This window comes from Capricornis sumatraensis, chromosome 8, assembly GCF_032405125.1.
Source record: "Capricornis sumatraensis isolate serow.1 chromosome 8, serow.2, whole genome shotgun sequence".
Lineage (NCBI taxonomy): Eukaryota > Metazoa > Chordata > Mammalia > Artiodactyla > Bovidae > Capricornis > Capricornis sumatraensis.
The window spans coordinates 68,365,521-68,390,467 of NC_091076.1; the positions used below are offsets into that span (position 1 = coordinate 68,365,521).

General features: G+C 36.3%; 1 protein-coding gene across 4 annotated transcripts in view; it reads right to left on the minus strand.

The window, feature by feature from the left end:
* Window positions 1-24,947, minus strand: part of RHOT1 (ras homolog family member T1) — a 62,304-nt gene that overhangs the window by 4,289 nt on the left and 33,068 nt on the right. The window contains exons 9-20 of one of the 4 annotated variants that reach the window (XM_068978678.1): window positions 22,120-22,218; window positions 21,490-21,598; window positions 20,632-20,752; window positions 18,373-18,457; window positions 17,640-17,785; window positions 16,264-16,364; window positions 14,724-14,854; window positions 13,997-14,080; window positions 12,866-12,985; window positions 11,432-11,634; window positions 10,276-10,371; window positions 8,465-8,587 (exon numbers count right to left, since the gene is read on the minus strand). In XM_068978678.1, coding sequence (XP_068834779.1) covers window positions 8,465-8,587; window positions 10,276-10,371; window positions 11,432-11,634; window positions 12,866-12,985; window positions 13,997-14,080; window positions 14,724-14,854; window positions 16,264-16,364; window positions 17,640-17,785; window positions 18,373-18,457; window positions 20,632-20,752; window positions 21,490-21,598; window positions 22,120-22,218 — 1,418 coding nt within the window. The remainder of the gene's footprint in view (window positions 1-8,464; window positions 8,588-10,275; window positions 10,372-11,431; window positions 11,635-12,865; window positions 12,986-13,996; window positions 14,081-14,723; window positions 14,855-16,263; window positions 16,365-17,639; window positions 17,786-18,372; window positions 18,458-20,631; window positions 20,753-21,489; window positions 21,599-22,119; window positions 22,219-24,947) is intronic. The other 3 variants (XM_068978679.1, XM_068978680.1, XM_068978681.1) reach the window with 3 other exon arrangements.

Genomic DNA, 24,947 nt, shown 5'->3' on the forward strand with positions numbered 1-24,947 from the left:
TCAAATGTATTTCTTACAGAGCTGCAAACACAATGCGTATAATTTATATACTTTATATCCTTTAAATATATTACATAAGGTCTTTTCCATGAATATAGAAACATCCTTTTAAATAGCTGCATTGTATTTTTATTGGTGGCTATTTCCATTTACAGATACCTGTAACTAAAGTGATAAACACTATTTTACATAACATTTTCCACTACATTTAAAACAGTTTCCTTAATATACCTTCCCAAAATGAAAATTACAGGATCAAAAATGTGTGTGTGTGTGTGTAAAAAGGTTCTTTTTTTTCCCAATCTATTGATATACCAGAATCACACATTTCCCTATTTTATGCGGAATAAAATAATTTAGGTTCAGCAGTATCTCTTTTTACAACATAAGAAATAATGACTAAATGGTAAAATATAACCTTAATTAATCATATAAAGCTTGCTAGAGCTTTTGAGTTCTTAGGGAGAGAATCCCTGTGTTCTGAATGCTGGCTTTCTGGCTTAAAAGTGCTCTGGGCCCATATGTCAATCAGACAACAAGCGCTCTTTGATCCAAGAGTGGGAGCAAACCAACAAGTTTGGACCTAGGTATTATTAAGGCTGCTACTTAATAAGGCAGAAAGAAGGAAATGTTTCCAAAATTCAGGCAATAAAGAGGTAAATTAAAAACTGTGTGAAGGTCACAGAAGGTGCGTAACGATGGACCAAAATTCCTATGCACCTTTACACAGAATGCCTTAAAGAAGGCATACAACATGCTCCAATTAACTCTGCAATTTACAGCAAATATAAGAACATGAACTAAAATCTTTATGGGGTTCAGTGTATTTAACCAATAATAAAGGGAATGTTATCAATTGCAATGTTCAGAATCATAGAATAATCAAATCCTTTATAAAGGGCTCAACGGAACTAAACCTATTCCAGCTATTCCCAAGTAGGTATTTTTAATTTTGTTCTCTATAATGTGTTACAAGACTTTACATATGAGGTATAAAAACTATACAGGCATACCTCAGAGGTATTATGAGTTCAGTTCCAGAACACTGTAATAAAGTGAATATTGCAATACAGTGAGTCAGATGAACTGTTTGGTTTCCCAGTGCATAGAAAAATTATGTCTATGCTATACTGTGGTCTATTAAGTATGCAATAGCATTATTACTAAAAAAAACAACCATACACATACTTAATTTAAAAATACTATAAATATCGCTAAAAAAATGCTAACGATCACCTGAAAATGCAGTTACCACAAACCTTCAATTTGTAAAAACCACAATGTCTTCAAAGCACAATAAAGCAAACCACAATAAAATAAGGTATGCCTGTACTGCAGAGACCTAAATGTCTGCAAAAATTAGAATTTGAGGCAGGAGGAGAATTCAGAAAGGTCCAGCTATCAACTAATCTAGCCTTAGATTGCAGGCTATTATGCAGTGGAAAGAAAAGCTCAATAGAACATACCCAAAAGCAGTGAAGTTAAGAGACTGTGGAAGAGTAGCTTCCACCCAGTCACTTTTATCAGTCCTCCCATACAACTTCTCAGAAATAAATTTGAATTTCATATTTTTTATTCTTCTATCTCACCACTTCACCCTTCCCAAACAAGGTGTGCAAAGGCACTAAAAATGAATAGTCTCTTAGTTTTATAATTCTTTTCATACATGTATCTCAGGTATGCATTTTTAAGTTAATACTATGAAACAGTCTATGCAACTGTAATGCATGTAAACCTAAAGTTAACTAGGGTTTACAGATATCATACATAGCTTTTTCCTATTTGTAATTACATATCCCAAATTGAAAATCATACTGAGGTCATCGAAACTATAGTTAAATCTTTTGTTTTTAAACTTTAAAAAAAAAATGTCTCTGGATCTCCCTGCTTTTCTTCCTCTCCCTGCTTTATGTTTCTTCCTGGTGAAGTAGTTTTTTATATTTATCTCTAATAATAATGCCATTACTGTTAATTATACTTTTAATAATGACAATTCTCCTAATTGAACAATTCATACCTAGCAGGTATGAAATTTTAATATTTCTCAAAATAGGTTAAGAAATCAAAATAGAGTGTTCAAGGAAGATGAACTGCAACACAAATCGTAAGAAAGCTGTTAACTGAGCATGCCTAAACAGTAACAAACTTAGGAAAAGGACACAGGTGTGCAACGTCAAATGCTTCACCAAGCATTAGAGGAATAAAAATTCACAGATGACTGTAAATACATGGGAAATAAATAACGTTTATATGTTAACTACTGATAAAGGTTGGAATAAGCAAACTCCATTCTGTCGTGTCCTTTAAAATACTAATCAAATGGCAAAAAATTTTTAAATTATATGCAGCAGCAGCTTACTTGGCAAGAATCTATAACACAACTCTGGTGCAATTTTAAATGCATGATCATGTATATGCATTCAAATTCAAAGAAAAGCCTTGTAAGGACCTTTCATATAAATATAGAAGTTTCATACGAAATTAAAATACAGGATGCACTTCCTTAAAATGCAGTATTTTACTGTAACATGGTATCTTATGGACTCTTATATTCCCAATGGAATCTCTGTAACATTAAGATTTCTAGGAAACCATCCTCTTTACAAGGCAATCCTGTGAAAGGCAGTTCATTTTGGTGTGACAACTGTAAAACACCTTTCTTCAAAAATAGAGTTCCTATATTAAGTAAAATGACTTTAAGAGATGTGGAGGAACTTAGGTGATTAGTAAAGTAATAAGGGCAAATGAAGTAAGTCATTAATGAATGGATTAAAATAAATGTCTCATGTATCCAAATTTTAAAAATACATTAAAAAGCAGAGTAAAAAAATACATGGGTATGACCGTCCATCATATTCAGTGTGGAGCTACACACTTTGTTGCTGAAGTAAAATACTATTACCAAACGTAGGAAGTAATAGGAACAAACAATCTGTACAAAGAAATAAGAGAACCAAAATATGTATCAAAGAAAACTACACCAAAATGATAAATTGTAAAATAAACAATATGATTAAACTACAGGTTAGAAAAATGGGAGGACTAGACACTGAAACGCAGCTGGGAAAAGGATCAAGAGGAGTTAAAAAAAATGACTAGGTGGCACAGACAGACAAATCAAAGTGAACACCTAAAGGAAGGGGCAATTATAGTGCTGGCCAGAGTACACTGCACACTAGAACACACTGGTGCACTACAGTACCCTGGTACACTAGAGTTCACTGCACACTAGAGTACACTGGTGCACTAGAGTACCCTGCACACTAGAGTACCCTGGTGCACTGGAGTACCCTGGTGCACTAGAGTACCCTGGTGCACTGGAGTACCCTGCACACTAGAGTACCCTGCACACTAGAGTAGTGCACTAGAGTACACTGGTGCACTAGAGTACACTGCACACTAGAGTACACTGGTGCACTAGAGTACACTGGTGTACTAGAGTACCCTGCACACTAGAGTACCCTGGTGCACTAGAATACACTGGTGCACTACAGTACCCTGGTGCACTAGAGTACACTGCACACTAGAGTACCCTGGTGCACTAGAGTACACTGCACACTGGAGTAGAGCAACATCCTCATGCAAAGCAAAAGAGTGCTGAAATTAGAACAATAAATGCTTAATAGACTAAAACCCTGGGGAGTTCAAACCAATAAGCCAGTCCACTCCTACATAGTTCATTTTAACATCTTTAGATTTAAGAGGTATTTATAACTAAAATATAATCACAAGGTATTTTTCTCCAATGACGTGATTTGCACAGTTTGAAATGAAAGCATTGCTAAAGAATGCAATCATCTGGCCACATACGAATCACCCTCCAAACGTATTTAAATTCAAATAATTCCAGCTATTCATAAATTGTTCTCAAGAAAAACATAAACCTATCCACATCTAAAGGCTGAGACCATAATTACCCAAGAACAAAGTCACACGTCAGATATGTAGTTAAACCAATATTCATTCAATTAGGGTTGAAAGAAAAAAAATTTGTATTACTACTTTCTACTTGAAACATGTCATGATAGTCAATTAGCTAAAAACAAAAACAAAAAAAGACAATTTTTTCTGGTCAAAGACAGGGGAAACATGGACAATTTCAGGAATGTTGGAACTGTTGAAACTGCCTAAGTGTAAATTAATTAATTTGACACAGATCTTCTCAGATCAGGTTTAATATTAGCATAAGGCACTAAGGTCACTGAAAATATAATCAAAGTTTAAAAAATTTTAACATAATATTTAGAAACGTATTTAAATACATGTCTAGATCTTCACATTTGTATGATATTTTGCCCCAGATCACAGCAGGATCCTATCTAATGCAGGTACTTAAGTACTTAAATGAATAAATCAAAGTGGTGGGAGAATGACATAAGGGGAGAATATGGGCCCAAACATGTATTATCTGGAAGTAATTTCTATTTTGGTGACCAACATTTTTATTAGCACATTAAAACAATGTACTAACTTGAGAACAGCATGCATATACCAATATTTGTATATTAATTTCTTTGCAGACATTTAACAAAATTTTTGCCTTAGAGGAAAAATTTTTAATTGTTTATTTACACATCTAAATCAAATGCTAGGCACAAAAGATTTCTAAATCCAAAGACCTGAGACTTATTGAGTAAGAAATCCTCCCTATTGAATGAAGAGTAAAAAATTCTTGTATGACTTTTACTCAATTACTAAATCTCTTTTTCCATTTATGTAATATTAAGATATACCTGGCTCAGCAAACCAATGGTGAAAAAAGGGGTTCCATAGAAAGTGGTTCCATTCTCACTCCACCAAGGAGATTATTTTTCAAGTTTTTAAAGAGAAAGGAGTAAAACTATGTGGGGTGTTTGTAAAAGGCATTTTCATTCCTTGCTGCTGCTAAGTCTGCTAAGTCACTTCAGTCGTGTCCGACTCTGTGCGACCCCACAGACGGAAGCCTACTAGGCTCCCCCGTCTCTGGGATTCTCCAGGCAAGAACACTGGAGTGGGTTGCCATTTCCTTCTCCAATGCATGAAAGTGAAAAGTGAAAGGGAAGTTGCTCAGTCGTGTCCGACCCTCAGCGACCCCATGGACTGCAGCCTTCCAGGCTCCTCTGTCCATGGGATTTTCCAAGCAAGAGTACTGGAGTGGGGTGCCATTGCCTTCTCCGTTTCATTCCTTAGGTGTACTTATTTATTTATTTTTTTTGGCCTGCATTTTCACAACTCTAGGCTATGTCTTAAGACTGAAGTTACAAACTGGTGGCCTGCAAACATGTCTTCTTTGTTCTGATTAATACTTTAAATTTTTAAAATTTCATTGCTTTCATTTAAACAGCAGGAATTTTCATATAAAAATCCCGACATCTGATGTCAGAGAATCAGAAGTCCTGGCAACATCACACTTGGACAACGACCAATAGCTGGAGCTGAGACACGGCTGCCTCTTTCAGACAGGACCTGTCATTGTCCCCACCTCTCTTACTTCTCCTTGGCCACCTTCTTTCATTAACATTATCCATCCAGGCCCTGTAGGCATTTCCATTTTTGGCTTCCACCCTTGCCTACCTCATCTAACAATCCTTTTGTGAATTCGAAGAAACTTCAATATGGAACTCATAAATTTCCACTGGACTTCTAGAAAATAAATTAGTGAAATACCTACTAGTGAAGAGGAAGGAGTTCTTTGAAAAGTGCAGGGGTTCCCCTCCTCATCTTTTTCAATCTTTCCCTTCTTGATTACCAGATGTAAGTGATGTATGCTGACATTACCATTAAATTATTTCTAGTTTATAAGTAGGCATGACAAAATGCACTGATTCTTCTTCAAGGATCACTATACAGAGCAACTTATGATGAGCAATCTCATCCAATAATGCACACCCAACCTCTTTCACTGGGAAGCTGACTAAACCAACCTAAAACTAAAACTGTCACTGAAGATGCAGACAACAAATCAACCTGCAATTATGTACAATCGAGAGCTTCTAGAAGGAAACAGATGGTTTATGATCGGCAATAATTAAGAGCCAGGGTAAGTTCATCAAGAATAAGACACCAAATAGATGTCACTTTCTATTTCGATAAAATTAACACATTGGTAGATCAGAGGAATGTGGTAGAAATTGTAATGATTTCAAAAGAGCTCTCCATGAAATTTCCTGTAAGATAACAAGGTAAAACATGGGCTGGATAATAAAATATTTTTAATTGGCAGAATAATCTTTCCCCCAAAATTCTGAATCTGTGTCACTGGGAAAAGAGTTCTCTAGTAGAGCACTAAAGGGTTTGCTGGCTTGATCAACCTCACTCTCTAGTCGCTGGGTATTCAACATTACTTTTTATCACTAACTTGAAAGATAAAAAACATAGCTACCAAATTTGCAAATAACACAATGCTGAGAAAGATATATAATGGGACAAATGACAGAAACAATGTCTGAAATGACTGAGCTAGAACAAATGGACTGAAAAGAATATGACATTTAATAGAGAGATATATGTATCTGCAGTTAGATTCAGAGGGCCAACTAAAAATGTCAAAGACACAATTAGGGAGGAGGGGACACTGCTTTCATAGCACTTCACAGGAAAAACAATCTGATTTCAGTTAACCCCAAGATTAATACACATCCACAGTGGGTTGGGGCTTCTACACAGTGAGTTCATGCAGTAGACAGGTGCCGTCCTAACTGTGGAACATGACTGCCCACCGTTATGGAAAGTCAGATTACACTTGAAGCACCATTCTCCATTCTCAGGGGCGCTTGTTAAGAGGTACTCTGAACACCTAAGGGGCTTTCAGATGAGGGAAACGAGAAATGATGAGGTCACTAAACCGACTAAGTTAAGAAACAGCTGAAAGAAATGGGGATGTTCTACCTGGAGAAGAGAAAATTAGGGGAGACATGATGGCCGTCTTCAAATGTCTGAAGGATTGCTATGTTGAAGAGGGAGTAGAATAGTCGTATGTTGTTCTAAAGGGCAGAACTAAAACTAAAGGAGAGAAAGTTAAAGGCCAATCATTTTAGTCAAAAAAAAAAAAGCAAAAACAAAAACCTTCTCCAATGAGGAAAGCCATCAGCAGATAAACAATACTCTCTCAAGAAGGCTCTCAGGAAGTCAGTCTAACGGGAGGTTAGGCCAGATGAATCCTAGAATCTCTTCCAACTCTACCATTTTTGACTCCACACCTCCTGAATGTTGTTTAGTTTAAACTAGCCTTGCATTTTCTCAGACAGCCATCATGAGAGAATCTGTGTTACTTTTTATAAGGTGCCATTCAAAAGACAAGAGGCAGAACTTCACCACCAAATGAGAGTGGTGATCCCTTCAAAGCAACCACCTGAGACAGCTGCATTCTTATTCCAGAGCTGATAGTTCTCAAAAACATCACCAAAACTCTTGTAGGATGCCTGCAGAGTCCATTTCTGATTCATATACAATACAGCCTCACTGTTTAGTAGCCATGTCTACACCGCTGGTGAACACAAACCAGCCTACTCATTTGGTACAGTTCTGGCCCTCAGTGGGAGTCCAACAGTAACCCAAATAAGATTCATTTCTAACCAAAATCTACTTAGCTTGATCATCTGTCTTAATTAAGCCCTGCTCCCAATGACATCAGGATGATTTCAAAAACCTAATTCATCCATGGACACATAAAAATTTGGCATTAGATACAAATTAATATTACATTAATTAGGCTCTTAAATGCTCACAAAATGTAAAATCAATTTGAACAAAGGCAGCGTGACCGGAATAAGAACATAACTTCCAAGTGTATTGCTTTGAGGGACTGTATACAACCTATTTTGTTGTTGTTGTTGCTCTTTTTTAAAAGTGTATTATGTTCTAAGCAAACTTCATGTGTTGGGTTCCATTATAAAGACCTCAAAAACTAGTACTATAGATCTTTTTCCTTTTCCACATTCCTTTGAATCCTTAAAGTTGGCTATTGTCTTCTTTTCAAATAAATATCCAAGGTACTTAAAAAGTTAAAAAAAAAACTATAAATAATTTAAACAACAGAAAAGTCTTTCAAACCCAAGACACTGTTCACATTAGTATGGTTTTATAAGTCGCACTGTTTGAATGCAAGCTGAATACATTATAACATTTGGGATCAATGTCTCTTTTCCTTACTAAAGTCCTAATCTATTTCTGCAACTCTCAGCCATAAGATTTTCAATCTCCCTACACATTTTTATCCTCTAATTTAAAAAATACTTTAACTTTCTGAATTAAAAAGGCAAAAATCTTACTTTAGAGTCCCCTAAATATATCTATTAATTTTTAAACATTGAGGATGATTCCAGAACTAAACATTATCACCACAGTGAGAATTTTAGTGGAAGTTAGTTGGGCATCAGTTGGCTTGTTGTCTTGGTAGTGAGTATCTATGTAATAAATAGTCATCCACTTTTCTCCTTTTGTATTTTAACAGAATGCCTGGTACCCAGTAAATAAAGTTAAGAACCTGTTAAGAACTGCAGTGAAGATTTTGTTCTTTACAGATTGCAGCAAGTCTGAGTTGAGGAAGCTCTGACAGATGCAAAAGGTACACCTGTTGCAGGTGCACATACAGCGTAACCGGGCATGGCTGCGAAAACACACAGAAGGACAGGAGTTGAGTTCTTACTTACAAATATGGCACAAGTCAGAGAGTGCCAACTTTAAAAAAAAAAAAGACTTAGGCATAAGCAACACTAAGGAAAAGGACAGTGCGGGGCATGCTAAAGTTGTGCAGAATTCCACGTTTACAAAAAAATATAATCAACAGCAATAGCTCCCTCCTCCCTCCCTATAGAAAATCTGAGGAAAATCAGCTAACACGTTTGCTTCTTTTTGGAGGGGGGATAGAATTATTAGTACAAGGGTTTTAGTGGAATAAATATGCACAGCAATAGATGGCACCCTCATCTAAATCAATAAAAGAAAAACTGAGTAAGCCATAGCATCCACTGAAAGGTCAGAGTTGGCTAGCATTGAAATAACCACCCCCTCCTCCTCCCTCAGATTACACATGCCTGAAAACCAGGAAGGAGAATAGTGACAAATACACAAAAGAGTCAAAAGACGAGTATATATATTCAACCTGAGGAGATATGAACATCGTCTTTAATCCATCAAGCACCATGGCTCCCCGAGGAAATCAAAGTGCTTCATATATTTCTACTTGAACCCAAAATATGGGGTTAATTTTCATCTGCTACCAGCAGCTAAGTATCTGCTAACATAGCAGCTAAGTATGATAACATGAAACTGTGGGTAAGGGTGTAAAAATCAACAATGGATCCAATTGATCTTAGATACAAAATTTAGGGAGGCTTTCTGACTCCTTTCTGGTTGAGTGAGTTGTACTAGTTGGTACAGGCACGTGGAGCCATTTCACCTCCACTTTTAAGACCAAAGTAGGGGGTCTCCAATGACTGCTCAGTGGTCAGAGCCACTCAGACAGACAAGGCCATCACACCACCCCTCAAGAGGTACTGGCGCAGAACCCACTCAGAAGAGCGCCACTTGATGAATCGATTATATCCTTTCCTGTAACACCTGAACATTTTTCAGAGGCTTCTCTAAAGGAGAAGTCCTTCTCAAAGCACTGGCCCAAACTGACTTGGCTTAGCTTGTGAAATCTGATGAGACCACAGCACACGGTGGCATGATTGTGGAGATTAGCAGCATCCCAATAATGCCTAATTCTCAACATGAAGAAAAACAAGAATTAATTTCTCAAAAGGCTCTTATAGGCTAGAGATACTCCATTTTAAAATTTGACTTGTGATGATGAACATAGCACTGGTACTAAGTCACTGCCAGCTGTCATACTGGAATCCATCTGTTATTTTATAATTGAATCTGACTCTTCAACATACACAGGCTCCGCCCACCAAAAAGGAGGGATGCAAAGTATGCTTAGCAACAGGGAGATGCTTCATGAGAAGTAGTTTCAGATTAACCATATAAACAAGTGTCCATGTATGTACATTTATCATATACACACGTGCACACACACACACACACACACTCACAAATATTGCAGTAAAATTTTAAAAACACAGTTGCAATTATTTACAAGATTAAGATAGTGCATTTACATAGTGAAAAAAAAAAAGACACCATAGTATACAGTTAGGCAGTAAGACTGACCAAGCAGTGCGTTTCTGGATAATTACTAATTACAGTGAAAGAGATCTGGTCATCTACAAGAAAATGTCAACAAAATTCCACAGAAGCCATAAGGAAAAAGTAACTTACAAAGGAAGCCATAAAGAAAAAGTAACTTACAAAGCAGTTTTTAGAAAGACCCAGATTTTTCTCAAATTCTCTATTCTATCAGTGCTGCCCATGTCTCGGTAGAGTCTGTCTTTGTAATGATCCTCTCTGTAGATAACATACACGAGAGTTTTAAAGCAAAGGTAAACAGAAATAAGGTTTTGCTTATCTAATAGTAATAGGAATGACTTCTCTTCCAATACAAATGGAACTTCAAGGGTTTGCTGCATTGTTTCAAAGTATTAGTTAATGGAATAGCAATAAAGTTAACTCTGCTTTGAAAAATCTGTACAGATTAACACCCTTTTTGAAAAACCTCAGCTTCTAGCAATTTTTGAGTATTACTCTATTATACTGTAGTTTTCATAAGAAAAAAATAACTTGGAGAATAACATAATAATAAATGAAATAAACTATGAAGTTCTGAGAAACGCACTGCCTGAAAAACTACCTTGTCACAGAACAGAATTTATACGAACACAGTACTTGAGGAGAATGCCATTAAGAGCCATGCAATTTTAAGGCAGTTAGTGAGCTACAAAGATGACCACAGTTATGTGCTTGTGCATATGCATGTATAGATATATAATAAATGTACATAAAACTTGTGGCTCATAACACTCAATGTAGAACATTTTTATAGAGGGAATTCCAATTACAACTGCTTTTAACAGCACTAACAAAAGATGTTATATCCTGAATTCAAACATACCCATAATTTAAACAGAGATTCATAAATGATTTTAGAATCCTTCACATACTCGAAGTCAATTGATCAGCAGAAAAAAATATAAAAATGAAATTTTTGTTCATATGAAAATGCTTTATTAGCATGATGTCAATCCCACTTTATGGCAGTAAGACTAATTTTTTAAATGCGGAGTGAGGGGCTGAGTTTTACTGTACTATCTTATTAAGATAGTTACAGCCTACTCAAAAATATTCAAATATTGTCAGATTATGTATACTTTATATAATTATATGTATACAATTTTATTCTGGTATTCAAACTAAACTTGCATTTACTCAAACTTGTCCCTTCTCATTACAAAGTCTCTGTTGCTGAACAACTTCTCTGTGACAGAGATTCCACCCTCATGGCTAACAATGACATGCAATGTTACCACGAACCATACAACATGAAAATGACGGCCGAGCAAGTACTTACGGGTACATGGCCATCGTTGTCAATTTAACAAAGATATCTTTGCTGGGTGCATCAGCAGTATTGCAAGTGAAGGCTTGTGGCGGAGGCATTTTGTGTTTCCTGCAGAAATCAGTAGGTGAAATACTATACTCTTGTTTAACTTCATGCAGGTCTGACTTTGCAGCTACGATTAAGCAAGGTATTCTGCTGTCCATAAAGTGTTGCTATAGAATAAAAAGTGAAATCAAAATCTGATGACAAGCTCAAAAATTACTAAATTTCATTCAACGGGCACTGAAATTTTTCTCTAGATAGGCAAATCATCAACAGTTTCAGGGAGAAAGTAAATGAAGAGGCAAGGACTGGCAGATGTCTAGGTCACTGACGTAATAAGACCAGGGCCACTTTTCTAATGCAGATAATGATACAAACCTATAACAATTCTTCAAATTCACTGTAATTAAAAAAAAATTTTTTTTAAAGATCTAATACTTTGAAATAGAAAGAAATCCACCTAATTTCTTCTATCCTAAGACACACTATTTTCATTTTTTTATATTACCTCTAGTCCTTAGGGCTTCCCTGGTAGCCCAGGACAGTAAAGAATCTGCCTGCAATGCAGGAAACCTGGGTTCGGTTCTTAGACTGGGAAGATTCCCTGGAGAAGGGCATGGCTACCCACTCCAGTATTCTTGCCTGAAGAACTCCATGGATAGAGGAGCCTGGCGGGCTACAGTCCATAGGGTCACAAACAGGCACGACTAAGCGATTAACACTTTCACTTTCTAGTCCTTAAGCACATGCATATGTATATATATATACATACACACATTCACACACACACACACAGATATTTACATAGTGGCAGTCATGCTGGATATTACTATTGAAGATACTGTATTTTCCATGTTTTCAGAATTCAAAACCATTATTTTTAATGACTATATAAATTTCACAGGATTATTTTATCTCAATTTGGTAAACTACCTTCTTACTGTTAGATATGTCGATTATTTCCAGGTTTTTGCTATTAAAAACAATCCTAGAGGAAATTCCTTTGTGCATATAGTTTTTTTACTCTTATTGAATCTTGTTGACAATCTCAAAGTAACTTACAGCTTTTGAACCCTCATGTTTATCTCCTTGCTCTATTAATCTTCTTGGTATAATTGGCAATATGTAAACCATGTGCATTTCTAAACTTTCACTAATGCAGAGGTTCTTAACCAGGGACGCACATCAGAATCACTCGTGGAAAAAAGTATTTTTAAAAATACAGATGTCTGGGACTGTACCACCTCAGAATGAAACCAGAACCTTTAGGGATAGGATGTATCTATCTTTAAAAAGCTCCACAGATAATTTTCTTTCATTTCCTTGGTTAGAAAGCACATTACAATTCCATTAAACTCCTTACAAAGTCAAACTCAGTTATAGGCCAAAATTGAAACAAACCTTAAAAATCCTGGCACAGTATTCAAAGGATTTAGGGTTACTGACATCATATACCAGGCACACAACATCACAAAGGATCTCAGCCTCAGTCAAAAATTCCGATTCTGAGATATCATGCAACTTGGAAAAAGAAAAAGACAGTGAGAAACTTAAGTATCATAACACTGATGTAAAATTAAAGTCATGAAGTTTTATTACTTGCTTAATTTGACTTAATTTAAAAATACTAGTTAAGCATAATTTTTCAGACTCATTAGAAGACACAGAGATAAACTAGTAGCTTTCTGATTTTTGTAGATGAAAAATGGTGACTAAGGTCCTATAGAAACTAACATTTAGTGAGTGACTAAAGTGTGTTGGGCAGGCCCTTTACATGCATTCTCTACCTAGTAAAGATAACAAACAGGTTACAGAGATTAGGTCAACTGCCAAAGATAACTCAAACCAAAATATGAATTCAGATGATTCCCAATGGGAAGCCCAGGTGGCGCAGTGGTAAATAATCAGCCTGCTAAGCAGGAGACCTGGGTTCACCTGGGGTCGGGAAGATGCCCTGGAGAAGGAAACGATAACCCACACCAGTATTCTTGCCTGGAAATTCCATGGACAGAGAAGCCTGATGGGCTATAGTCCATGGGGTGGCAGAGGTGGACATGACTGGGCACATGCACACGACTCCCAGGTGGTTTTTCTTTCTGCCACACCACTCTTCCTCCCCACCAATCAAAAACACAAAGCAAAGGATGGTACACTAAGGTTATCACTGACCACAGACAAACTACCACACACCTGCACTAAAGCCTTCAAACTAATTTCTAGTCAATAGTAGAGGATGTAATTTTTAAAAATATAAATGAAAGAAAGACCAAGTGGACTGAATTTTTTTTTTTACTTTTTTATGGTGGTATTACATACAATTAACCGCACAAATAGATAAATTTTTACCTGTATCTACAACCATGTAATCACCACACAGATTTAAGAGAACTAAAATTAAATCTAATGACTAAGTCAGGCAGAAAAATAAAGTCACACAAAAGCCATTAAATTAAATCCAATTATGTTCTCAAAGAGTCATTTTAAAAATGTACCCAATAATCAATAATCTTTATATGCCAGAAAATTTCTTACCAACAAATATTTCTCTTGTCCATAGACATAAACAGTGTTAATCGCATAGTACGACTTATGATCATCACGAATTTTCTTCTGCCTCTGAAAACAACCAAAAATCTCAGTATTTACAGTAAGAAATCACAGTAACTAGTTTTCATCAGCACATGTACTTTGTGTATATGTGTGGGTGTGTTACCAAAAAAAGGACATTCTTCCCTATGCTATATATTATTTATCAGTACAAAGAGCATATTGATTTTGTTTCTTAGTTCTTAGGCTCTAAAATAAGAGATGCATTTGTTCTGCAGAAAGGGAAAGCAGTAGCTGACAAGGAAGTAAACTGTATTCACTGACCCACCTGCTGGCAGTTCTCATTACACTATGATTTGGCCTGCTATTTCACCTGAAAATATGTCGACCTCTTTACTCAAGGCAGTAGTCACAATCAGATATCAGCAATGTAGAGTGCTACATTTACTTCATGCCAAGCCCTGTGTCTGATACTTTCATATGTGTATTTATTTAATCTCCATTTAAACATTAAAAAAAGACACCATCAAATGATGGCTAACACCAATGAAGCAAAGATAAAGCTAGTTCAAAGAGATTACTGTTGCATTTTAGTTGTACTTTACTATTATACCTATGTATCATCTAAAAAGGTTAACGGTTATGAAAAAATTATGTAAACACATGACTATAAGAATCTACTGAGTAAAGTTCTACCTTTCTGAGCTCTCACCATTAAGTTTCTTCCAAGAAGAGCCTGAAGAACTCCACTTTTCCCACAGTTTTTCATCCCAATTACATTACATCGGAATACGTTTCTTTGAGTTTGTTTTTTCTGAAGGTCTATCTTTTTATCTCTTGTTACTAAAAAGGAAAATAAAAAGCTAATTATGTACCACGTACACTCACTGAGTCTTTACTTCACCTTCTGAAAAATATGATACTGCTATTTATTATTTTTATGAAGCATTTGATCAATAAACAACCTGTATGATAGCCAACCTGTATGAAAAATGAAGTACAGAAGATAACACAGAAGGGCCACTCTAGTGAAAAAGGTGCATTTCTGAAAGTCAGTTGTAAATTTCTAGCAATCACATATTCATTCTATCATAAAATAAGTAGTACCTTTACGTAAGAAAACAATATTCCCAAAAGGAACGAAAATTACAATGAAGGTAGCACACACTACATCCCATCTTTTTTTCTATCACTGTCATAACAAATGATAAACTGAAAGATGCCCCCTCAAAACGTTACCCTCTTGGGTCTGTAAACAGAAAGGTGATAGGCACTCCAGATTTCCAAGGTAAATCTGTAAAAGAGGCAATGCTGAAAACAATCCTGTATCAGCAGAGCAATGGGCATCTTTCTTGAGGGAAAGAGACCTCCTTAAGCTGCACCCAAAGATTTGATTACAAGAAAGCTCACCAGAGACACTATTTATAGTAGCAAAAAACTGAAAATGATTAAAAAACACAAAATTATGGAATAGTTCAGTAAGTTATAGACTACCCATACGATGATATGTTATATAACATTAAAGATATATAAAATACACTTATCGACAATAGAAATAGGTCCACAATATTTTGCTGAGTGAAAGAACCTCATGCTGGCTAACTCCTTATTCTTTGGTACTGAAGTAAATACTGTCTAATTGGTTAAGTATTTTAAAGGGCACTTGCTCTGTCAATTTCTCACAGGTTGTCTTCTTATAACAAGGCTTCCTGGAAGATACGTGCCTATTTTTTCCCACCAACTAGGATATAAAAACTTCTTGAAATGATCAGTTCCCTAATTTATTATTTCATATTACATCTATATATATATTTTAAGTGTAGTACCTTGTTTGGCAAGAATGCCTGTTTAACATTACAAGATCTGTAAAAAATTTATTAATGTGGTAAAAGGTTATAAAACTGAGATGTACAATCAGTTCAATATGAGGATCATGCGTTAATACCCATCGTTTTTATTATTTAAAGAAAATTAAAACACAAGATGGACTGTAAATACTTTTAATGTCTATAGCCTTCCCTAATTTTCATCCATGAAGTTACCCTCAGGGGTAGACTAGAAGTAAAACCTTTACTCTTTCTTTCTTGATAAATAAGAAATCAAGCATTTCAATTCAAAAGAGATTATCAAATCGTGGGCAAACAAGAGTATAAACAGGAAGACTAATGAAGATGCATTTATTTTCACTCTTTTTACATATGAAACTCGAAACTTTAAAAAAATATCTAACTAAAGAGGATTCACACACTTACCTGTGATGGCTGAAGCCTGAGATTCTTGTTCAGTCAATATTGAATAGCCTAGATAACCCAAATACTCCAGGCACCGCTGTACATCTAAATAGGTCGTGAGCCTAGGAAAAAGTTGAAAACGCGAGAAGTTTCTAAAAGAATATCTATTTTAAAAAATCACAACAGCTCAAATAGCCTTAACACCAGATCCAGATGATTTTTGTCAGATTGCTTTAATTCCCCACATGCCCAACCATGGCTCTTCCTACAGTGACATCCTTAGGGCAGAGAAGAAAGGGGACCACCACGTAAGGGGTGGAGGAGGCTCCTGTACCTACTCCATCGACCTGGAAGGAGCAAAGCCACACAGATGAGCAGTGACCACCAAGAGCACCCAGTGCTCTAGGTAAGATCTACAGCACAGATATTTTATGTTATCTGCTTCCCAAGTTACACACTGTACTGCAAATACTGGCTAGTTAAGGATTTAATTCTGAAAGGGCTTGCAAAAGGTGCAAAACTAAAAGGTTGAAAGGCACTTGAAATTAGTTGGCCTGTCTTAGGAGATGAAAAAGAACAGAGCCTGGTGTTGAGAAAGTTATTCTCACCAAGGTTAAAGTATTAAATCATTATGCACAAGCAGACGATTTTCCTATCGCCCTAGACAATAGGTCAACTTTGCTGTATCTAGACTGTAGACACCCTCACTAAGCCCAAGAGTGCATTCAAAGCAAACAACAATCCCTCAAAGTGTCTTCCACGTCAAGTAAAATACGCTCTCCCCACATTCCAAAAAATATGGGTTTCCCAGGTGGTGCTAATGGTTAAGAACCATCTGCCAATGCAGGAGACATAAGAGACGTGGGTTTGATCCAAGTCAGGAAGATTCCCTACAGGAAGGCATGGCAACCCACTCCAGTATTCTTGCCTGGAGAATCCCATGAACAGAGGAGCCTGGCAGGCTACAGCCCATAGGGTCACAAAGAGTTGGACATGGCTAAAGTGACTTAGCACATACATATTCCAAAAATAAAATAATTGTGCAATAACAGTGATGATTCCTATTCCCTTAATCAAAAAAGTATTAAAACACAACACTGCAAATCAACTATACTCCAATAAAATTGTTTTTAAAGTATTAATGTTTAGTTCCATTTTGATATTAATGTTTCCCTGTACATAATCCAAAAGCAAGCACATCCCTTCCTAATAAATTTGTAAACATTGATAGTTCATCTTAGAGATAGCAGTGGCAGTATATTAATAAATTCTGCTCACAGGCAGCTAAGATGGAAGCATTTCATAACATCTGACAAATTCACAAAATAACGCATGTAATGCACCCCAATTTCAAAGCAGCTGTAACTCTAAAGGAAAGAAGTGAGCTCTATACTCACGTCCACTGGGAAAGGAATCCCTGGTAGGTTATCCAGCCTTTTTCATTTGTACAAACTGTGTTATTCACATCTGGCCCCCAAGGTATGTAAGGGAAAACTTTAAACAAATCCTTAAGCTCATCAGGTGACAGAGCACAGTCTCTATCCTGAAGATACACAAGGAAGTACACATAATGTTTAGATATCTAAGAGGATAATTCCCAAACACAAGAGCCTCCTAATCTTGTAAAGCTATGCTTCCAAAAACTAACCCATGAAAATAAATTTTACATTTTATCAAGAAAACTCCTTGCATGTATGTACGGAAACCTATGCAAGAATCTATCAGAAACTAGACTTTTTCATCTTGAGAAAACAATAAAGTAAATAAGAAAAAGTATTTTTACTAGTTTTAAGAGCTTTTGAATAATTTTTGGCTATGAGACATGAGCGGGGCTAGTGGTAAAAAATACGTTTGCCGATGCAGGAGGCATAAGAGACGTGAGTTTGATCCCTGGGTCAGGAAAATCCCCTGAAGAAGGAAATGGCAACCCATTCCAGTATTCTTGCCTAGAGAACCACTTGGACAGAGAAGCCTAGTGGGCTAGAGTCCACAGGGTCACAAAAAGCCACACATGACTGAAGCGACTTAGCACACATGACATGAGCACCCAATAGCTCAGGGAACAGAGCTACATTATTCACAGAAAAATATTTTATCATACATCACAGAGAGCTGCAGCTGAAAGCTTACCAAATCATGCTTATCAAAAGTACTTTGGAGAAACAAATATGCATGATGATTTAATTCAGTGGTGCAATCAGGAGGTATTTTTAGCCTGTTGATGAAACAAAAAAGTAAAATAAATCATTAATCAAATATTAAACTTTAATTTGAGAAATGAATATGAAATGGCAACAAGTTCTTTTTGTGAGATGAAAGCACTTACAGAATGGGTTTGCTGCAGCCATTTAGACTTTCCCAGGGGAAGTCACTGCACTGCTATGGTCATCCTCAGAAGAGCCGTAATAGTGCTCCTTCCAAGGTGACATATACATTTTCTTAACTGTCTGAAGGGCAGGTTGTGTTAAAAAATGTACAGACAATACTGATTAAACTCTAATCAGTTTCTAGCAGTTTCTCCTACACACCAATTGTAAGTCAAAATTATGAGCTTTATACAGTATCAACATTGTAATGAGTTGAAAATGATGCAAAGAGATGTTATTTCTCCCTGATTTGATTTCTGACCCACCCTAAATTTGAATCAACAAACATTTATCAAATGCACTGAGATACTGGGGACATGAAAACACGACAGGCTTTCTGCCTCTAAGGAACCACATTCAAGCTTGAAGCGGACCACAAGCAGATAATCTCACTATCTCAACGGAAAGAGGCAACCACTGAGTGGGCGAACTACAGATGCCAGGGGAGCTCCTGAGAAAGCAGACTCCTTGGTCTGGGGATGGGAAGGTGTTAGCACTGCTGAGAGACACTGTACTTGAACTGAGACTTGAAGGATAACAGACATGAGTTGGGTGGAGGGAGAAGGAGGAAGAGTAGAAATACCATGGGCAGAAGCCCAGGGTGGGAAATACTATCTGATCTGTGGACTACAAGTAGTTTAGTATTTACTTCTAGAGTGAAGGCAGAGAGTGAGTCAGAGCAGAACAGATCAGGAATGACTTTCTATACCTGGTTAGGAAGCTTGGGCTTTTACCCTGTCTTGAAGGCAAAGTGACATGGCAAAATCTGTGTTATGTATCTATCAGTATTAATTCTTGCCACAACGTGAAGGACGGGAGTAGAGAGTTTAATAAGGAGACTCAGGACGTGGCTCTAAAGGGGCTATTTTACAAGAAATTAAAGGTAGAGTGCACAAAGAAATTAAAAGAGATTTTAGTGTAGTCACAAAGCCATAAAAGATGGAGTTTCCTTACTGTCATACTTTACAAAGCAATAAACAACTTCCTACGTTCTGTAGAATTTACCTACCCACATAAATGGCACGGAAAAGAAAGCTTGATAAAAAGGTCTTGGGACAAATGCATTCATTCCATACGTATTTATTGAAAAATCTGGGAAATTACTTAAGCCAAGTTTGAATAACTTTGACAAGGGAAGTTTCAACTTAGAACTGATTAATGGACCAGGAATGCAACCACAAAGTATTTTGCTTCCTCGGTGATGGGGAAGGAAAAAATGACAGCTTTTCTGAACCCTTACATGGAGAGCTAGCAGTACCATGCTAAAATTTAAAAAAAGGAGAACATGAAGATAATGTGCTATTGAAAGAATGAAGAAAAAAGGCAAAAGGATCAAAGGCCTGATCCTGGGAAGTCACCTCCCTGAGAAGCCTCCTTCCCTTGGGTACAGGAGAGGCATCCTACAGTAAGGCAGTCTCCTATTTCAGGATGATGCTGGGTTCATTGCTAAACAAACAGAACTTAAACACATTACTATTTAAAGGAAACTAACCACAGAGAGACTGGTTGCTTAGGAAAAGTACTTTATCCTAAACTGAGAACAGGCTATAAAACTCAGGGAGGACAAAGAAAAATGCTAACCAATATATTTTTGACTCCTTTGATTCCAAAAACAAGTTCATCTAGCTTCTCTTATCTCCTTCCTCAATAAAACGAATTTTAAAATATAACTGTATTCTCCATAAGAAGAAGAGCAAGAGGCTGAGCCATGCTATAAATCAGTGGCTCTTAAGTGGGGATAATCTCACTCCCACGGGCACATTTCTGGCTGTCACGACTAGGGGAAGAGGTGTTGTTGGCATCTAAGGATGTGCTAATAAACATCCTGTAAAGCATAGAACAGGCTCTACAATAATGAACTATCTGGTCCAAAATGTCAACAGTGCCGAGGCTGAGAAACCCTGCTATAAACGGCTCTATAAATCTAAATTATTCCCAACTAGCTCAAAGCCTACTACCTACATGCTAAATAAAACTTTAAAATACTGGCAAGTGAAATCAATTAGAAGCCAAAGGTACATACAAGGGGAATAAATATTCGGGTGTCAAATCCAGATCGTCATCATAACCAAATCGTCGAAGCACAGTCCAAGTAGTTTCATGTCTCCCTCTCTGAATAAAAAGTGTATGTAAAAAAAGAAAACCTGAAATAAAATAAATTAGTAAATATAGCTGATGTGCAAATGGGTACAGGGTCACATGGGAGACAAGCATGTAACACACAATGGCAAGAGCTAGACTCACGACCACATGTGCACTAGCTGTTCATACCGTAGGTCAGACCAAAACCAAGTTCACGAGCGTCTCAAACAGCTGATTTCAGAATCATTCCACATATACACCCAGGTCAACAAAAGGTGGAACTGGATGAAAGGGCCAAAAACACATCCCAAGGTGTATACTGACATCCACAGAGTTATACGATAAAAACAAATAAAATCATTTTCGACATCTGTGTGCTTATTTCTATAACGAGAAAGTTGGTTTCTGGTTTCACTGTGGCTCTATAACATATTTTACTTGGTACTTGGAACATTCGGTACTTGGTAAATTTGATTGGGAGATAAAATGTCTTCCTTAAAAATAATTTCTATTTAGAGGATGCTTATGAGTAATAAGAATTTTAAGATAAATTTGTTTCAGAATTCTTTTATCTTCAAAGGGAACTCTGCACTCCTGAAATCCAATAAATTTCCCTACCTCTAATTTATACTGACAGTAGAGGTAATTATCCCCACCGATGGCCTGCCTCTTCCAACTCTGAAACATCCAGGTTAGATTTTGTTACACTAGTAAACATCTAGATAGCACTATAGACAGTTTCCTGCTGCCAAATTTTTTAAAAGTTTGAAAGGGGGGGAAAAAAGCACCTTTCACCCACCTTTCAGTGTCAATCCACTGTCAGCCACACCATCACTTATATGTTTTCTGACCACATTTTTGACATCTTCCAGAGCTTGAGGGGCTAAGGGAGTGTTGAAACAAATTCTCTGGCAAAAGACATAAAGTTAAAAACAAATCAGCATTAAAGTCACAAATAATACAAATATTAATCCACAGAGCAACATTAAATCAAAAAGTTGCAACCAAAGGAAACAAATTCTGAATTAGGACAGCCTCTACTTTGTATTAAGAAAGGCATGTCAGACCAAGAAGGGCATGTTTTTCCTACCTTCCCCATCTGGTTCCCAAAACACAGAGCTCTTTGTGTAACTATGTTATACAACACCGAGAAGGAAAAATAATTCAGAATTCAGACTTCAAGTCATTCTTAATACACCCATTGTACACTGTGAAATGACACTCTCTCAAAGTCCCCTTAACTCCTAAGCAAAAGAGACTTTAGCCCATAGGTAAAGATTAAATAGCCTGATGTAAAGAGAGATTTTACATGAAAGAGTATGCATGTTTATCAAAATACCATTCACCATGCCAATAAATTTTCTATAGCTTTTCTCAGCAAAAAAAAAAAAATCAAGATATACAAATATCTAAAATAAAAGAAAGCTACCTGAAAGAAGTTGAGTTCAGCATCATTGAGGGTACCATCATTATCTTGATCGGATATTTTGAATATACGAGTAAGGGCTTTTATACAGGCTGGTTTCATCTATAAATCATTGAGGAAAAATAAATTGTTTTAATGAAAATAGTTGGGATTTTAAAATATGATTTTCATAAATATATTGAGAATTCTGAATGTTTTCACTGTCAAATACATAACATCAAATATAAACAACATGAAAAATTAACTAAAGCAAAGCCACTTTTATCCTCAAGCCACTTTAAGTAAATGAGACAATATTTACTTGGACCAATATCTGGAATAGTTAAACTCTCCCTTCATGACCACATACCTCTGAAGATGAGCAAAAGAGAAATCCATTTTTAGAAAAAGTCATTCTTCTAGTCATTTAGAAGAGATGCCCTCTCTCATTCCATGAGCTGACATAAAACTATAGCAAAGGCTTTTCTCTCTCAACTTCTCTGATTTTTGACCTTCTAGCAGTACTCTTGCCTGGAAAATCCCATGGACAGAGGAGCCTGGTGGGCTGCAGTCCATGGGGTCGCTAAAAGTCAGACACGACTGAGCGACTTCACTTTCACTTTTCACTTTCATGCATTGGAGGACATGGCAACCCACTCCAGTATCCTTGCCTGGAGAATCCCAGGGATGGGAGAGCCTGGTGGGCTGCCATCTATGGGGTCACACAGAGTCGGACACGACTGAAGCAACTTAACAGCAGCAGCAGCAGCAGCAGCAAAATAGGACTAAATGTTTCGATCTGTAACTTGTGTTTATGTGTGTATGTATCGAAGCTGGGATATAAAATGTACTTCTTCCCAAGAAGATGACAAAACAGCATTGGTTGATGTGCGAAAGTTCTTTCTTTTTCACTACTTGCCTATCGTAAGAATTATATTTTTCAAAAAAAGAACCTTGCCTTTTGTGACTCTGTAAAACTTTTATAAGAAAAGCTGCTGGAAATGTTATTTTGACAATTTTAATATTAGGATTTATAATGGATAGAACAAATATTTGACTATTTAAAATAAGGCCCACGTGCTTCTAATTTATATAATTGCTATAGGAAAATCATAGTCAACAATTCTGAGAAAATAAAACTTTCAGGGACATTTTTGAACACTTCAAATGTGGAGGGAGATATCTTATGGACATCTGAGTGCGAGAAATGAGATGATGATGTGAGAAAATGAATACTTGTTAGTTTATTTACTCCCATGATACGGCTATCCAGAGCAAGCAGTAATGAGTTTTGGTCACACTATCATAACAAACCTAAATGCATAAAATAATATTTTAAAAATAGTAAGGAACAATTATCTTCCAAAATATGCACAATTCCTCCTCCTTCTTTACTTTTTTTTGGTTTAAATAGGGGCTCTAGGAGAGCAATTTGATAGAGTAATAAAAAGCTGAAATCTAAGATATAAAGACATTAGAAAGAACTGAGAAAAAGAAGTCAAACATTTAGGGAGCATGGTTAGGGATGTCTTTATAAAAAAGTGCTAAATGGACTATAACCTATCACATCCATAATCATGAATAACATGGTTTTTTTAACATTTTTATTTTGTATTGGGGTATAGCCAATTAACAATTTTGCTACTAGTTTCAGGAGAACAGCAAAGGGACTCAGCCATACCTATACATGTAATGGATAACTCTTTAAGTAAAAACAAGTTATTGCTTCTGTAAATATGATCCTAATATTAGATATTTGAGATTACTAAAGATCACATTATATTTTATTTTCTCTTCTTTTAAAAATCTGTTGCATAATAATCTAGATATTTCAAAAAGGAACAATAGGTAGAATGATGCAAAAACCAGAATCTAAAAATAACTTTTTATTTGCAAGTGGTTTTTCCTTGTATCATAAAATGCTATGTTAAAAAAAAGTAATTGAAGAAAAATAAACAGTGATGCATTTTTCATTAAAGCTTGAAATGTATCAGAAGCTAAAGTGCTCTAAGGTATTGGCTCAGTATGATATTTAAATATTAACCATCTTAAAATACAACACCAAAAAATGACTACTTCTTAAACGCATTAAAAATTACACTTCAGTAAAACTTAAAAATGTGTTGTTTAGTTGCTAAGTCATGTTCAACTCTTTTGTGACCTCATCTTTTGTAGCCCACCAGGTTCCTCTGTCCGTGAGATTTTCCAGGCAAGAATATTGGAATGGGGTGCCATTTCCTTCTCCAGGGTATCTTCCTGACCCAGGAATTGAACCCATGTCTCTCGAATCGGCAGGATTCTTTACCACAGAGCTACAAGGCAAGTCCCACCCCTCTCCAAAGGAGACAAATTTTACAGTAATAAAAATAAACTCACTTTGCATGTAAGTAATCTAATCCTTACACAGATCTGTTTCATTATTAAGGTAAGCAGAGGACTCCATGGGTCATACAGAGTCCATCAACCACTGGAAACATATTTCCAGTTCAGGCTTTAATTATCTTGATTTGACCTACCTACCTCAAATCTATGTTAAAAGCTTATGAATGTTATCTAAATAAAAGACTCTATTGTAAGTTTAGACTCAAGGCTTCTACTTGTATAAATCAAGGCATATAGTCTCTAAAAGTTACAGATTCTACCTTAGGAAGGTCTGCCTAAAAAATGACTAACAGATGGTAGTAAGTGTTTATTAGGGAAAGGAGGATTAGCAGATTAGCAGAACTAATAATAGGCCTAAGAAAAAAGTAGCAATTAGAGAACTGAGAACAAACAGAGGGGATTCAATGTACTGCCAGGCTAAGCTCAGAGGTAAATCTCTATAGAATGAGACGGCCTATTGGACTGCTAGG